The 16,027-nt window shown below is 54.3% G+C and overlaps 4 protein-coding genes across 4 annotated transcripts; 3 read left to right on the top strand and 1 right to left on the bottom strand.

Moving 5' to 3' along the window:
- Positions 1 to 208: 208 nt before the first annotated feature.
- J4E92_008465 (uncharacterized protein) lies at positions 209 to 4,731 on the top strand (the record flags this gene model as incomplete). Its single annotated transcript, XM_051499817.1, has 2 exons — positions 209 to 4,621; positions 4,681 to 4,731. The coding sequence occupies 2 exons, from the start codon at positions 209 to 211 to the stop codon at positions 4,729 to 4,731; spliced, it is 4,464 nt and encodes a 1,487-aa protein (XP_051349830.1).
- A 673-nt stretch (positions 4,732 to 5,404) lies between these two features.
- Positions 5,405 to 6,682, top strand: J4E92_008464 (uncharacterized protein; the record flags this gene model as incomplete). The annotated part of the gene is made up of 1 exon (XM_051499816.1): positions 5,405 to 6,682. One exon carries the CDS (start codon positions 5,405 to 5,407, stop codon positions 6,680 to 6,682), a length of 1,278 nt encoding a protein of 425 aa, XP_051349829.1.
- Positions 6,683 to 7,250: 568 nt separating this feature from the next.
- On the top strand, positions 7,251 to 10,692 carry J4E92_008463 (uncharacterized protein; the record flags this gene model as incomplete). The annotated part of the gene is made up of 2 exons (XM_051499815.1): positions 7,251 to 10,519; positions 10,575 to 10,692. The coding sequence occupies 2 exons, from the start codon at positions 7,251 to 7,253 to the stop codon at positions 10,690 to 10,692; spliced, it is 3,387 nt and encodes a 1,128-aa protein (XP_051349828.1).
- Positions 10,693 to 11,472: 780 nt separating this feature from the next.
- Positions 11,473 to 14,499, bottom strand: J4E92_008462 (uncharacterized protein; the record flags this gene model as incomplete). The annotated part of the gene is made up of 1 exon (XM_051499814.1): positions 11,473 to 14,499. One exon carries the CDS (start codon positions 14,497 to 14,499, stop codon positions 11,473 to 11,475), a length of 3,027 nt encoding a protein of 1,008 aa, XP_051349827.1.
- Positions 14,500 to 16,027: the final 1,528 nt, after the last annotated feature.

Here is a 16,027-nt window from a genome sequence, read left to right as displayed (position 1 = left end):
GATCAGAATCAAAGGCGGTCAAGTTTGGTGCAGTCTGACGGTTGAAGGAAAGGTGGCGGCACGTTAGCCCCGCGCCCCGCTACAGGCAGACCGCACGTGTCAGGGTGTTTGTTTACCTGTGCGCACAACACTAGGAAAGTGTCAAGTTGCACAAGGATACTCCGCGCGATTCGCGCCCAACCACGATCAGCCCACAGCCATAGCAATCATGGCTTCCATGTCCCCGAGGAAATCTACGCGCGCCGCTGCGACGCGCCGAAAAGCACCCGTTGTCGACGACTCGGACCATGAGGAGAACAGGACCCCTACGCCCGAAGTCAAGCAGGAGGAGGAGGAAGAATTCACACCGGCGCCCGCGCCACTCAAGACGGGACGGGGACGGGGGAGGCCTCGGAAGGCTGCAGCCCAGAATGAAGAAGCGACACCCAAGCCCGCAGCGAGGCGGCGGACACGCGCCACAGAGTCGGTCGAACCCACGCAGACGCTCACACCCGCGACAGAGAGGACCACCGGGGCGGCTTCACCCTCCAAGGCGGTGCCCAAGAAGCGCGGCAGGAAGCCACGTGCTTCTGTCGCTGCACCTCCGGCTGAGGATACCTCGCACTTGCTCACGCCTGAGCCTTCAATATCGCCCGAGCCCGAGGTTGAGCAGGCGTCCGAAGCCACCGTTACACCAAGCTCGCCGCTCGCCGATAGTACAAACGACACGGCAGACGATGCCACGAATGACATGGTAGACGACCCTACGAGTGACGCTGCAAGCGATGTTACCATGACCGACCGAACGCCGGAGCCCGCACCCGCACCTGTGCCAGAACCCGCACCCGAGCCTGTCGCGGAGGTTACCCAGATAGAAGCGAAAGACGAGTCGCCCGTACCGGAACCGAAGGTCGAGGTTGAGCCTTTATCAGAGCCTCAGCCCCCAGCCAAGGTCATGGAGGATCTCGGCACACAACAAACTATGCTTGAGCCTATAGATATTGTGGTCAAGAGGCGAGCGGCAGGTATCCCCGCGTTGCATGAGCCTGTGGCGCCCAAACAGCGAACGGTAATCACCTGGCTCGTCCTCAACAACTTCAAGAGTTACGCAGGCCGACAGGCGGTTGGGCCCTTCCACGCCTCCTTCTCCTCCGTGGTGGGACCGAACGGCTCCGGGAAGTCAAACGTCATCGACTCGCTTCTCTTCGTCTTCGGTTTCCGTGCAAGTAAGATGCGACAGAGCAAGCTTTCTGCCCTCATTCACAATTCGGCGGCGTTCCCGGACCTGGATTACTGCGAGGTCGAAGTCCACTTCCAAGAAGTCAAGGACCTCCCAAACGGCGGCCACGAAGTCATCCCGGACTCAGACCTCGTCGTCTCTCGAAGAGCGTTCAAGAACAATTCGAGCAAATACTACATCAACAGGAAGGAGTCTACATTCACGATTGTCACGACCCTGCTTAAAGACCGCGGCGTGGATCTCGACCATAAGCGTTTCTTGATCCTGCAGGGTGAGGTTGAATCGATCGCGCAGATGAAGCCAAAAGCACAGGGCGAACATGACGATGGTCTGCTAGAGTATCTCGAAGATATCATCGGCACGTCCAAATACAAGACACCCATTGCAGAGTCAGAGGTCGAAGTGGAGACCCTGAATGAAGTCTGTCGTGAGAAGAGCAGCCGTGTACAGCACGTCGAGAAGGAGAAGAGCAGTCTGGAAGAGAAGAAGAACAAGGCGCTCGCCTACATTCGTGACGAGAACGAGCTGGCCTCGAAGCAGTCCACCCTCTACCAAATATATGTGTCCGAGTTCGACGATCACATTCAAGTCACCCAGGAATCTGTCGGACAGCTCCAGTCGCAGCTTGATGAGGAGTTGCAGAAGCACCAGGGTAACGAGGAAGAGATCAAGGGGCTTGAGCGACAATACAAGACTGGCGCGAAAGAGTGTGAGCAGCTCGAAAAGAAGAACCAGGAGTACCAGAAAGAGGTGGCCCGCGTTGACAAGGAGACGGTCAAGTTCGAGGAGAAAAAGAAGTTCCTGGCTAATAAACAGAAGAAGCTGGAGAAGACCAAGGAGACAAGTGGCTATGGTCGATCGGAAGCAGACAGCCTCGCCAAGCAGTACGCTGCGGACGTCGAGCGCTACAACGAAGAGATTGCTGAACTCGAGCAAAGCATGGAGGTCGAAGCGAAGGAGCTCGAGACGATTCGCAAGAGCTTGGCTGGTAAAACACAGGGTCTCTCCGACGAGATCGCTGCAAAGCAAAAATCTTTGGAACCTTGGAGTGCGAAGATCAACGAGAAACAGTCCGCTATTGCAGTTGCCCAGAGCGAGCTCGACATCATGCGTGAGCGTGAGAATGCAGGTGCCAAGGGTATTGCCGAAGTCGAAGCAAAGATCGAGAGCTTGGAGGAAGCCAAACAGGCGAAGGTTGCGGAACTTGATGAGTGCAAAGCCGAGAGGAAGCGTGTCGAGAAGAACGTACAAAAGACACAGGCTAAACTTGAGGAGATAACTCAACAAGAACCGGCGCTGAGGTCGAAGCTATCTGGCGCACGAGCCAAGGCAGATGAGGCCCGGGCAAGTCTCTCTTCCGCTCAGACTCAAGGCAACGTTTTGACGGGTCTGATGCGTCTGAAAGAATCAGGACGTATCGATGGATTCCATGGTCGACTCGGAAACCTAGGCACCATCGATCAGAAGTACGACGTTGCTATCTCTACGGCCTGTCCGCAACTAGACAACATGGTTGTAGACACAGTAGAGTCTGGTCAGCAGTGCATTGAGTACCTACGGAAGAACAACCTCGGTCGCGCCAACTTCATTCTCCTGGATCGCCTCGCCAAGCGTGACATGTCGCCAGTGCAAACACCCGAGAACGTGCCACGTCTTTTCGACCTTGTCAAGCCTAAGCACGAAAAGCTCAAGCCTGCATTCTTCCAGGTTATGACAAACACGCTGGTCGCCGAAGACCTTGACCAAGCTGAGCGTATCGCATATGGCGCGAAGAGATGGCGAGTCGTCACCCTAGACGGCAAGCTTATCGACACTGCGGGTACCATGAGTGGTGGTGGAAGCAGAGTAGTCAAGGGAAAGATGTCTTCCAAGCTCGCGTCTGACGTCTCGAAAGACCAGGTCACAAAGCTCGAGCATGACCGCGATACGCTTGAACAGACCTTTGCTGAGTTCCAACAAGAGCTGCGGGAGCTCGAGACTGCGCTGAGAGACCTCAATCAGCAGATACCCGAACTAGACACCAAGTCACAGAAGCTTGCGCTGGAACTTGAGAGTTTTGATCGCAATATTGCGGATTCTCAGCGCCGCATCAAAGAGCTAGGTAGTGAACAGACATCCACGAAGACCGACAAGGGACGCATCGCATCGCTGGAGAAGAACATCGCCACGATGGAGAAGGAGGTCTCTAAACTTCGTGCAGAGACTGAGGATATTGAAGCGGAGATCAAGGCTCTTCAGGACAAAATCATGGAGATCGGAGGAGTCAAGCTACGAGGTCAGAAGGCCAAAGTCGATGGTCTCAAGGGACAGATCGATACATTGACCGAGCAAGTGTCCAATGCACAGGTCGCGAAATCAAAGGAAGAGAAGCAGTGCGTCAAGCACGAGAAGGCACATAACGATGCCATCAAAGAGCTCGAAAAGCTTGCTCTTGATGCCGAGAAGGTTGAAGATGATATGGCTTCACAACAACGCGACGTTTCCGGGATCCGACAGCAGGCCGAAGAAGCGCAAGAACAGCTCGAGGCCAGGAAAGAAGAACTTCAATTGGTCAAGAAGGAGCTCGATGAGAAGCTGGGCGAGCTCAACGAGACGCGTGCGGTCGAGATTGAGATGCGCAATAAGCTTGAAGAAAGCCAAAAGACTCTGAACGAGTACCAGAAGAAGCAAGCATACTTCCATGACAAGCTAAGCAAGCTCGCATACCAAAATGTCACCGACTTGGGCGAGGAACAAGAAAACGGAGGTGAAGGTCTCCCGTCTTACAGCAAAGACGAGCTTCAAGACATGGACAAGGCTACTCTCAAGGACCAAATCGCCCACTTGGAGAAGAAGAATGAGTCCACGCAAGTCGACCTAGCGGTCCTCGCCGAGTACCGCAAACGTGTCGAGGAGCATGCTGCGCGCTCCACAGACCTCGCTTCTGCTGTCAGCGCCCGTGACGCTGCAAAGCACAAGTGCGAAGAGCTTCGACGTCTTCGCAAAGAAGGTTTCAAGGCTGGTTTCGACATCATCACTGCGCGTCTCAAAGAGATGTACCAGATGATTACCATGGGTGGCAACGCCGAGCTCGAATATGAAGATACACTCGACGCCTTTTCCGAGGGCATCCGGTTCTCAGTAATGCCTCCGAAAAAGTCATGGAAGAACATCAGCAACCTTTCCGGTGGTGAGAAGACATTGAGCTCTCTAGCTTTGGTGTTTGCTTTGCATCACTACAAGCCTACACCGTTGTACGTCATGGACGAAATCGACGCGGCGCTAGACTTCCGCAACGTGAGCATCGTGGCGAGTTACATCAAGGAGAGGACGAAGAACGCACAGTTCATTGTTATCTCACTTAGAAACAACATGTTTGAACTTGCATCGCGGCTGGTCGGCGTGTACAAGGTCAATCACATGGTAAGCTCATCTCAAGTGCACACTCAATGGCTTCAGCATCGTTTACTGACTTATTTTAGACGAAAAGTGTTACGATTGAGAACAAAGACTATATCATTAAACAGGCTTAATGATTGGTGGGCAACGAAGACTCTTGCGATTGGTGTTTGGTGTTGGGAGTAAACTCGCGGGCACGTATTCGGTATGAAGCGGAATGGGTTGGGCTAGCTGCGATGATACCATACTGAGATACATGCGGCCTGGTACTGAACGAATGCAATGTTGAATGTCATTATCATTATATCTATAAAACCTCGCTTTGAGCACTGATATACCTAACTGAGCGTCCAAGGTTGCGCGAATCTACAGTTGCACGGAGCTAGATCAAACTAGCTTTGCTCGCTCTCCTCCCTTAGGCTCTTTAAGTGGCAGCAGTGTAGTCAATTTCACTTCCCGTCCCTTTCATCAGGCATAGCGGCTGCCTGCGCACACAACAAAACTTCTCGACCGAGGCGTTGCTACGGTTTCCAACTCCCACGCAATCGCCCCTCGCCACCTCGGACCTCCACCTCATATACCGCTTACACTTGTCTTAGCTTTGACCATTGCTAACAACCTACTCGAGTACGTCAACACGGGTTACACCAACTTTCGGCCTACACCACATACCCACCTCCTGCCTCTGCCCCTACCTATACCTATACCCGCAACCACTGCACGTTCTCCACCAACACAATAATACACTCCTACTTCACCAGCACCTCACAACTTGAGCGCGCGACTACGTCAGCCGCTCACAACACCATGGCCCACGTCACTGACTCCGTTCCCACCCAGTTGAAAGGCCACACAACTCGAGATGTTAGCAGCGCAGAAGAGGCAGCGGTAACTCCTATATCCGAAGCGAAAAAGACCTCTGAGAGCCCTCGAGTCGAAAAGAGCAATGGCCAAACTACGCCTAAGCGAACTCTTCGCAGTACCAAGTCTACCCAGACCACTCAGAGCAAAGACACAACAGTCAAATCTGTCGAAATGACGGCTGTATCAGAAGAATCAGACTTATCTGCATCGGCGACAAGCAGCGATGAAGGGGTTGCTGCAAGGTCAGCGTCCGGGACTGAGGAGAACTCTCGCGTAGACCGCAAGGCCAAACCATTCGTCACCTCTTCGAAAGACCCTCGCGCCGTTGCTCAGGAACATTCGTCACATGGCAAGAAGCGCGCGGCAGAAGACAAGAAAGGCGGTCGAGCGAAGCGTCAAGTACGATCATCCCAGGAGCTGGGTCTGACCTATAACAGCATCAAGGCAATCAACATGCCGCCGCGTGATCTCGTGGCCGGCCAAGACCCTCCAGCTCCCACACCCGGTGCATCTCCCTATGGTGACACAGAAGATCACCAGAACAGTATGATTATCTACTTGCTAGATGACTTGGAGCACACATACTCGCAGGCGACTATCTTGTACAACAAGGCATTCCCAAACGATACAGTGACGGATGAAGCTGTACGTCGCCGCCATATTCGGTCTCTCGAGCGCTTACAGAAGCGCTACGGTGCAAGGCCTGCTACGCAGATTGGCGTAGTCGGCAGGAACATCTCGAGACGTGGAAGGCCGCGTGCGCCCCGTCTAAGTGGTATTCAGCCCGAGAAGGACTTGGTTGCTCCCTCCGAGGAGCAGACCGAAGGCGAAGGCGAAGGCGAAGTCTCGGCCCTCGAAGAGACTTCGGCGGATACATCGATTGCTTCTTCGAAGGGTGGCTCGGTCAAAGCCATGAAGCAGGCTCAGCGCGAGAAGCGGAACTACAAGAGCCACGAGTTTGACAAGGCCTGCATTGTTGTTTGGCACGATGCTGAAGGCATGTCGTTCAAGGACATCCGCAACAAGCTCGAGGAGCGTGGATGGTCCCTTGGCGTGCCCACGGTCAAGAAGGAGTATGCGAAAGCTCGTGCTCGCATCTGGGGCACGTCACCAGAACCTGCCGCCGACGATACTGAAGAAGGCCATGGAGAAGTGATCGAAGATGAAGAAGACGGAGACGTGAACATGGAGGAGGAGTCAGTTGAGCAGGAGGAGATGTGAGTTGGAGACGACGGGGTGGCAGGCGTCACCGTGCGGCGACCCGATAGTACAGGTTGGAGGCGACAAGGACTGGACATATGATTGTAAACGTAGCAGTGCGGCCACCTGATACATTATAATGTTCTATTGAGAATCCCCACATCCGTGCACATTGCGTGAAGTGAATCTTGAACGCGGCGATGCTTGACTGTTCTCTTTGACTAGTTTTAGCTCAGCGCACGGGCCACTCCGCCGCGGCCTTGAACCGCGACTGGATTCCATCACTTGTACACGACACAGAGCCATTTGGCTGTATCGACACCCGCGCCCCCGAACGACCGAGAAGCCCCCCGAAGACGCACGCGAACAACCGACGCAACCACCCGGCCTGTCTCTGTGGCGCCTCGCAGTATTTCGAGCGCGGTGATAGCGTGAATGACGGCGCGCGCACCCCTCAACCGCCCTTCTGCCTCGCGGCGCGCTTTCACTTTTTGCGCCTGAGTCACACGCCTATATTAATACCTCAACTCCCCTCCAACTCCCTGAACACGTCCAGCGACGCTTAGCTCCCATAATACCACACGCGACCATGGCCGACGAACACCCACCCCAGAATGTCGGCGGCGACTCCACCGCGGACAACGATGAGGAGGACTTCCGCAAGATCATGCAACAGATGTCGCGGGGCGCTGCCGAAGGCGAGGAGGATCTCTTGGGCGGTATTGCGGACCGGCCGCTAGATATTGGCGAGAAGGCCGACGACGCAGTCGACTACGAAGACATTAGCGATGACGACTTGCCGGACGAGGAGTTCGCGTCGGGCGAGGGCGCCGATAGCACCCAGAACTTCAGCGGGACTACTCTACAGGATTCTGGCGGCGCGGGTGACAACGAAGACGTCGACATGGACGACCTCTTCGGCGACAACCACGACGATAACGATGATCTCTTCGGCGACGATCCCAGCCACTCCGACCCGGTGCAAGAGTCCGCGCGACACGAAGACGACCCTCTCACCTCCATCGAAGACCTTGTCCAGGAAGGCTTCAGTAGTGTCGCAGAGGATAAGCCACAGTCTGCCACCCGCAACATCGCCACCAGTGTCGCACAGCAAGAGGTGGAAGAGGAAGACCCCGAGGTGCGAGAGCAGCTGGCTCTGTTCGCACAGTCTTCGCGCAAGAAGGATGAGCCGGCGGCTGCACCCGTAAAGACATCGCGAGAGGAGTTCGAGAAGATCTGGCCCAACTTTGAGGCGGACAAGCCGCCACGCTTCTTCAGTCTGGTACCTCGAAAGCGCGCTTTCTATATCCCCAAAGTTCCGCAAAAGACACCGAGACCATTCCAAACCAACAAGCTTACCTTGGACCTTGCGACGGACCAAGAAAAAAGCTTCCGGTTGCATCCTACGACCACCACTGCCAAGTCAGGCCGGCAGCAAGAAGAGGAGCAGGGTGGTCTCATTCACATTACCAATACCGCCGACGAAGATGGCGATAGCGAAGATCAGTTAGAGTTGGACAACCTCGACACCATCGACGACCGTGAGATGATCGGCAATGTATCCTGGAGCGACCTACGGATTGCCTGTGAGGATTGGGACGTGCCAGATGGTGCAAGCGATGTGACCATGTCCGACGGGAACCAAGCACCAACGCCGCCTGATAGCATGGGGGGCATTGACTTCGAGCAGTTATCGCCGAACAAGAAGCGGAAGCTTGGAAGCCGTGAGCAGCCCATCCAATTCTCCGTATACGATCACATGGACCTACCCACCTGGGACGATCCCGAGCTTGAGACGGCGCGACTGTCCAAGAAGATTCTTCTCGACATGAACGACCCCCATCTCCTACTGGATGTGCAGCAGCCCAGTGCAGAGCCACCGAAACCTCGGACATTGGGTGTAGGCCTCAAGCGCGACAGCCGCGGAAGTCTTGCAAACCCCATGTTCAAGCGCTACAACATCTCCAACGATGAGGCCTACGACGCGCTCAAGGAAAGCAGCCAACAGAAGGTCCGTAGTACGATTGGCCACATGAACGTTGAGCACAGCTTGCCCGCACTGAAGCTGCAATATCCTTTCTACAAGGTTGCGCTGTCCGACCGCGAACTCCGGTCTTTCCACCGTCCTACTGTCACGTTCAAGCCCGGTGAGCGAGCTAGTATCTCAGTCCTCAAATCTGTCAAAAGGAAGCACAAGAAAAACCTCAAGCCATCCGAAGCTTTCGCGTCAGCAGAAGACCTCAACATTGGCGATAATTCTGACCTCCTCCTTGCCGAGTACTCGGAGGAATACCCTACCACGTTGTCCAACTTCGGTATGGGTGTCAAGATTCTCAACTACTACCGTCGGAAGGACATGGAAGATACTGCGCGACCAAAACCGGAAGATGGTATTGGTGAGACCTCGGTGTTGCTACCGCAAGACAAGAGCCCATTCTCGCTGTTCGGTCAGGTTGAGCCCGGCCAGCAAGTGTTGACGCTTCACAACGCCATGTACCGAGCTCCCGTGTTCAAACATAAGCCCGAACAGACCGATTTCCTTGTGAGCAGAAGCTTCACTGGTGTTAATGGCCCCAAGTACTACATGCGAAACATTCCAAATCTCATGGTCGTCGGTCAGCAGTTTCCTTCTGTGGAAGTGCCCGGTACACATGCCCGCAAGGTTACTGAAGCCTCGAAGAAGCGATTGAAGATGCTCGCGTTCCGCTTGTATCGAAAGGGACAGCAGAAGAATGCGCGTCAACCTTGGGTCAGCAACGAGATGATCAAGCAGCATTTGCCTGGTACCGAGATTGCGCAGAATCGCTCTCGAATGCGAGAAATCATGAAGTACCAGAAGGACATTGGAACTTGGGAGCCGGTGCCTGGAGAGACTGTTCCCGAAGAGCCGATTCTACGCACTTGGATCAAGCCAGAAGATGTTTGTCTGATCGACTCGATGCATGCTGGTGATAAACAGCTGCAGGACGCCGGCATCAAGTCGAACGAGATCCGTGACGACGATGAAGAGGCTGACAACGAGAACGCTGATGTCAAACTCGCGCCATGGAACACAACAAAGAACTTCCTCAACGCTTGCGCTGGCAAGGCCATGTTGGAGCTTCATGGTGACGGTGATCCTACCGGTCAAGGTCTGGGTTTCAGTTTCATCAAGGTTTCGATGAAGGGTGGTTTCAGAGATGTTGGTGAGAGTGCAGCTGATCGTCTCGATAACAAGAAGATGAAGGAGCTTGGTGGCCACAGCTACAATGTCCAGCGTCAACAGGTCATGTACGAGAACGCCATTAAGCGCATCTGGAACAAGCAGAAGGAGAGTCTATCTGCTCAGAACCCGCCCTCCGACACCGAAGACGATGTGGACTCTGCTGTAAACCACAACAACACAGGTCGCCAGCGTTCCGAAGTCGGCACCCCGGCCGTACGTCCTGATGATGAGACCATGTCACAAATGTCTCGCAATAGCAATGCGGACAACAGCGGCAAGAAGCTCAAGATCACTCGCACTATCAAGAACAAGTACGATGAGTACGAGGATGTCACAGAGGTCATCACCGACCCCGCCGTTATCCAGCTCTACATCAAGCACAAGCGACAGCAGCGTCTTCTCAACATGCGCATCGAGGACATCAAACCAACTGGCGATCCTGAAGTGGACAGGGCCCAACAGTTGAAGTTGAAGGCAGAGTTAGCACGTCTAGCTCGCAACATTGAACGCCGTGAAGGTCGTGAAAAGGCAAAGGGTATGCACAAGTCGCAGACCGGAGAAGGTGGTGCGACTGGTGGACCAGGCAAAGGCGGAGCAACACCTCGCAAGTGCGCTAACTGCGGCGAGGTGGGTCATATCAAGACCAACAAGAAGTGCGTAGACAATCTTCCCTTTCTTCAACGAATTTACTGACAGATTTTCCACCAGGCTCTGCCCGCTCCTCAACGGCCAACGGAAGCAGAACGACACATTCAGGGACGCAAGTGCTGCATCTCCCGCCACCGTCGTTCCTGCTACTCCATCCTTCGCCGGCTCACCGTCCTAGAACGACAACGTCACTAGCGGCACAGTGACTGGCTCTCCATCCACTGTTCATAATCCCGGGGCACCCCATTAGTAGAGGACATGATCGAGATGCAACAGCTGCTACGTATCATAACTGGTTTTTCAAGTTTGTACAAGGACATTCGTCCTGCACGGACTATCTGACTATTAACGCATCATGTGTGGTGGTATGAGCATGGGGATTTCGAGTCTTTTTCTCTTTCAATGCATAGCATGGCGTTGGGCGGACCAGGTCAAAACGGTACTCGGAACCTGGGCTTACTTCGGTAGCTCTCATGGCGTTTATTCTTTTGTGAGCACAGGTCTTATGTGCTCCGCTCGTTGACACTCGAGCAAAGTAATCTGTATAACATGTTCCCTGCAGAGGGGCGAAATGAGAGTAATCATTCATGAATTGTGCTTGTCCATGTTGGTGATCATGTCACTGTTTGTCGATAGATGATCATGCCAGGTTGGTCGACTTGATCTGGTCATCCACATGTCCTCTATTTCAGTAGAGTAGAGGACCTCACGTACGTTGCGAAGGAATACATGATAATGCATCCACAGTCTCATACATTGACTATACAAGAAGATAAGAAAGAGTTGATACAGACGGCAAGAAAAAATCGCACAAAATCCATGTGAACTCTCTCGCAATGCTACGTTCACTTGAAGCAAAAATGCTTTCCCATGCAAGGTTGGTCTCCAAACACCTCCGCCAATATACACATTCCTATATTCGCCTAAAACCCCACCTTCCATATCCTACACCACCCCATTATTCATCCAGATAACCGATTTTGCAGAATTGGTTCAGACTCCGCACATCCAACTGAGCGGTAAGCAATGCGCCGAGCATGGTCTCTTTCCGAGGTAAGATGTCTGCCTTGACTTTCCACGAGCTACCGTTGAAGTTGAAAATCTCCATGTCGTCGTCTTCATCTTCGTCATAGTCGTCCTCATCATCGTGTTCCATGTGCCCGTTTGTTTGCTGTACGCCCTTGACCAGCGGTTCACCACCCTTTGACTTGTCACCTAGGCGTTTCAGGGTTGATAGCGCGCGATGGACGATGAGCTGGAAACCTTCCCGGTCATGGTCCATGGGCCGTTGGCCGCGGTGATTTGGCGGTTGTGGGGGGTGCGGTATGGCCGCATCGGTAGCGGATAGCGACATGGCGAACTTGAGTAAGCTATGCGCCCAGCCGTCTTCCGACTCGAGCCATGAGCGACAGATACCAGTCTCGGGCCCTGGAGCTAGGCTGGCGAGTATATCTGCCGCCAACATGCCCTGCATCAGGTATGCTTTCCGTGACTCTGCAACACGCGCTTCGAACATGCGCACCTCCTTGGGGCGTGGCTCTTTCATCTGGTACATTTTGTTTTCAATGTAGTTGCGGTCCGGCACAACGGAGATGGCGAGGGCGAAGGAACGCGTTAGGAGGTCGTACGCAGGGATAGATGTTGCCTCGTTGATGAATATTTGCTTGTAGTAGGTCCGGTTGGGATCATCGCGAGCGAGGAGTTTGGCAAGACTATCAACGGCAGAAGGGAGATAGCGGTGGATTTGCGGGTTGAAGGGTGTGAATTTGACAGGCTCAGCGGGTCGCGGAACTGGAGCAAAAGCGCAGAGGAAGTGCAACACGGCGTATGCGTCTTCACGATTTGGCAACACAACCTTCGCGCTTGTGTTAGAGAAGAAGGTGACTACATCCTTCATGAAGTCGAAGGTGTTGATGTGTGATCGTAGCAACAGTACGCGGGTTCCGACAAGCCGTATGAAGTTTGCGAGAAACTTGATTACTGGAGCGCTGACCAAAGAGTCGTGGTTGACTTCGAGGAAAGAAAGGTTTCGGAAGATGGTGGTGATTGCCAGCAGCCGGTCTGCAGTACGGTCGAGCATGTACTCCTTCGTACCAGCCTGTGGGAGTTCTTGTAGTGCCGAGGCTTCCTCGCGACAGTGATGTAGGACGTCCTCGTATGGGGTGAGATCGATGATATCAGTGACTTCGGGATTGTCGTTGCCTAGTATCTCCAGCTGATCTTCGGCGTACTCCACCAGCACTTCTGTCAAGTCGTCGCAGTGCGACAAATTGAACTGGACGGTGTTGTCATACGTTATCCGCGTCAAGGTATCCAGACCCAAGCGCACCTCCGCATGTAGTCCCGACTTGATACTCATGATGATGGCACGAACGTCGATCACACCCATCTCCGGTAATAACGGAACATTTGGTTTGTAGTTTGTGATTGTGTCGATCATGTTCTTGAAGTTGTCGGAGTCGAAGTCGAGACCTCCCCATGTATCTTGCGTTCGGTAGGCGGGCTGATAGACCCTCGTGCCATCATCTTGCTCGATGACTGGTTTGCGTTTCTCGGGCTCCTCAACGGCGGCCGCGGCTGAATCTGCGGCGGCGTTCTCTTCTTGCTTCATTGGTGACGACTGCGATTGGCCAGGCTCTTGTCCCTGAGTAGGTGTCCCTTCCAGCTGTCTGCTGAGGCTTTTCCGCGCGTTTCCGTCCGGCTGTGGTGTGGTGCCGTTGACGCTTGGTAGCGCTGCATTGCTCTGTAAAGGCGTCGACTGGTGTGGATGTGGGGAAGGGTCGAGTTGCTGATGCGGCTGTTGGGCAGGCGGAAGCGACTGCCGTTGCTGCTGTTGCTGCTTCATCGCCTCCTGTGATCTCTGTAGTTGCTGCAGATATTCCTGGTGTCCTGCAGCATTGACTTGTTGTCCCGGCATAGTCGGTCTTGTTGGCGACATCTGCTGACCCACAGAACCCATCTGGTTCATCTGGCCCATTTGACCCATTTGATTCATCTGTCCCATTTGGCCCATCTGTCCCTGCGGAGGCATACCCTTCTGTTGCATTTGCTGTTGTCTTTGCAGATATGCGGTCTCGTAAAGGCTTAGGTTCTGTTCGTATATCTGGCGCAGTTCGTTGGGGGCGTTTGGGAACTGTTGTGGATGTATGTTCATCATTTGCGCGATTCTGGGCCAACCGTTTTGTTGCGTCACAAATCGATGGCCCTTGAAGCGCATGACGGCCGCGTAAAGGTTCTGGAGATTTGTCGGCCGACCGGCGCAGAGTGGTTGGTGGTTGAAGGGTCTATTATGCTGGGCCATCAGCGCCTGAACGTTCTTAATGAACTGGTTGTACTGTGACTGTTGGTTCTGTGCTTGCCCTTGAGCCTGCATCATGTTCTGCTGCATTCCCGGATGCTGCATTGGGTTTTGCATTGGATTCTGCATTGCGCCTGGCATCTGCGCGCCTGGCTGCTGCCCTTGTCGCGCAGCCATGTTGCTCGCGGCAAGATTACCCAACTGCTGCTGCTGTTGCAGGCGCATTGCGTATTGCCTTTGCGCCTCTTGCTGTCGACTCTGGAGATTTTGTGATAGTTGCACCGACTGTACGGGGAACTGGTTTCCGGAATTAGCATTGAAGGCTTGATTCATCGGTGAAGCCTGGAAGTTCATGGGCGACATCTGCGGCGCGTGGGGATTTTGCGCTGGTGAGGCCGTGTTCATGCGCTGGCCTCCCATCTGGCCGGGCGCGAAGTGCTGGCTCTGCATGGTGGGCGAGGGCGTGTTAGTGAAGCCTTGCTGGTGCTGGAAGCCGAATTGGGCTTGCTGTGAAGGTGTCTGAGAGCGCGATAAAGATAGAGCGGCGCCGGACGAGTCTCGTTTCTGGGGCACCGAGGGCATAGGATTGAACGGGCGCGCGCCATTCATCTGGGGTGTTGCGATTGCGCTCGGGTCGATGAAGCTCGACGGATCGTACATGCCGTTCTGGGGGGATTGGAAGTCCATGATGGTGCGCTACTGCCGCGAGCAGTCAAGAGCGGCGGCGGGCAGGGAGGGGACAGGCGCGTGAAGGCAAGGACGAGGAAGAGAGCGATAGGCGCACGTGAGTGTCTGGGTTGGATATGGCTAGTGGTCCGTCAGCAGGCATGTTGATGTTTAGATGGACGCGCCTCTAGCAGCAGCCCTCCGACGAGACGCAGGCGCAGGACAGGGACGCGGCAGGCGGAGGCAGGATGAGATAATACACACCGGGCGCGACAATAGACCGACGCTAAAAGGATCTTCTCATCAGGGCAGGACGGATAACGAGTGGCTTTGAATGCGGTCGATAACTTGACGCACCGCAGACGCGCTTTGCGGACTATGCGTTGCTGAGAGCGGAGGAAGGAACAGTTTTCTTGGCGGAATCCCAGCCTCTACTTACTCTAGCCTGGTCGGGAGCATCACGAGACCTAGCAGTGTCCGCGACTCCAAAACAGAGCGCACGTCGCCCGCAGAGCAGAAGCAGCCGCAGAGTCTCCAAAACATACACGCAGGCCACAGTCGCATCCGGAGCCGTAGACGCGTTCGCGCGTTGCGACAGACCAGTGGAGTGCCTGCGTTGCCGGCAACTCACAAGCCTAGCCTAACTCAATTTGATTTGATTTCTCCGGGTCTTTGGCCGTCGTGACACGGAAACACACGTCTCTCCACTTATTACATCACTTTGTTCCTGCAGGAAATGGCGCTGTTATCGCACACAGCTGGGCGTCGAGAGTGGGCACACCCAGACCGCTTGACTCTGCGTCGAGAGCCCAGCCAACCGTTGAACCGCCCCAAGCTACTCCCAGAGTCAGCGCACCAGTGTCCTCGTCCGATACTTGACGCAATCCGGCCTCTCTGCTCTGCCCTTGAATACGATGCAAATTCGCAACAATCCTATACCCGTTGGTGATCGGCGCGTCACACGCCAGCAATCTACCATGGCGACTGGGGGTATACATGTCAGATTCGGCGCTTGTGCCATCGTACACACGCATCGAGGCCCATACTCTATGCTGTTGTCTTCATACTCTATAATTTTCACAAAGCATTCCTCGATCAATACATGTCAGGTAATTAGTCCCCGGTCGTTGTCGTGAACCGGCGCGGGATTTAAACACTTCAAGGGGGCCAGGTAAAACTAGACTTTAGAGCTGATCCGTACTCCACATCTGCTTCCAGCCAGAAGGAAAGGTCACACCGCGAGTTGAATAACGTCCCTCATACAGGCCCATTGCATAGCTGTCTCGAGCCATGAGCAAGGGTCTTCGACTATCCCTTTAGTATACCATAGAAGCCTGGTTGCAGTGGGTATTGACGCGCAATACCGATGTGTTACAATCATACTGTCCTAGTGTATAGGTCTGCCTGCGTGTAACAAGAGCGTCGTGAATTTACTTTTTCACGTGTCGCAACAGATGGCGTCTGAGCTAGCTGGCTGGAGCCCTGGAGTGATCGTCGAGCTCACGTGACGTCGGCGGCACCGCCTCGCATTGCCCGATCGCGCCTTCCA

The sequence above is a fragment of the Alternaria infectoria genome, assembly GCF_024043175.1.
Source record: "Alternaria infectoria strain BMP 0036 chromosome Unknown scaffold_17, whole genome shotgun sequence".
Taxonomy (NCBI): domain Eukaryota; kingdom Fungi; phylum Ascomycota; class Dothideomycetes; order Pleosporales; family Pleosporaceae; genus Alternaria; species Alternaria infectoria.
Note: the sequence above shows the minus strand (reverse complement) of the source record. Positions and strands in the feature narration are given on the sequence as shown.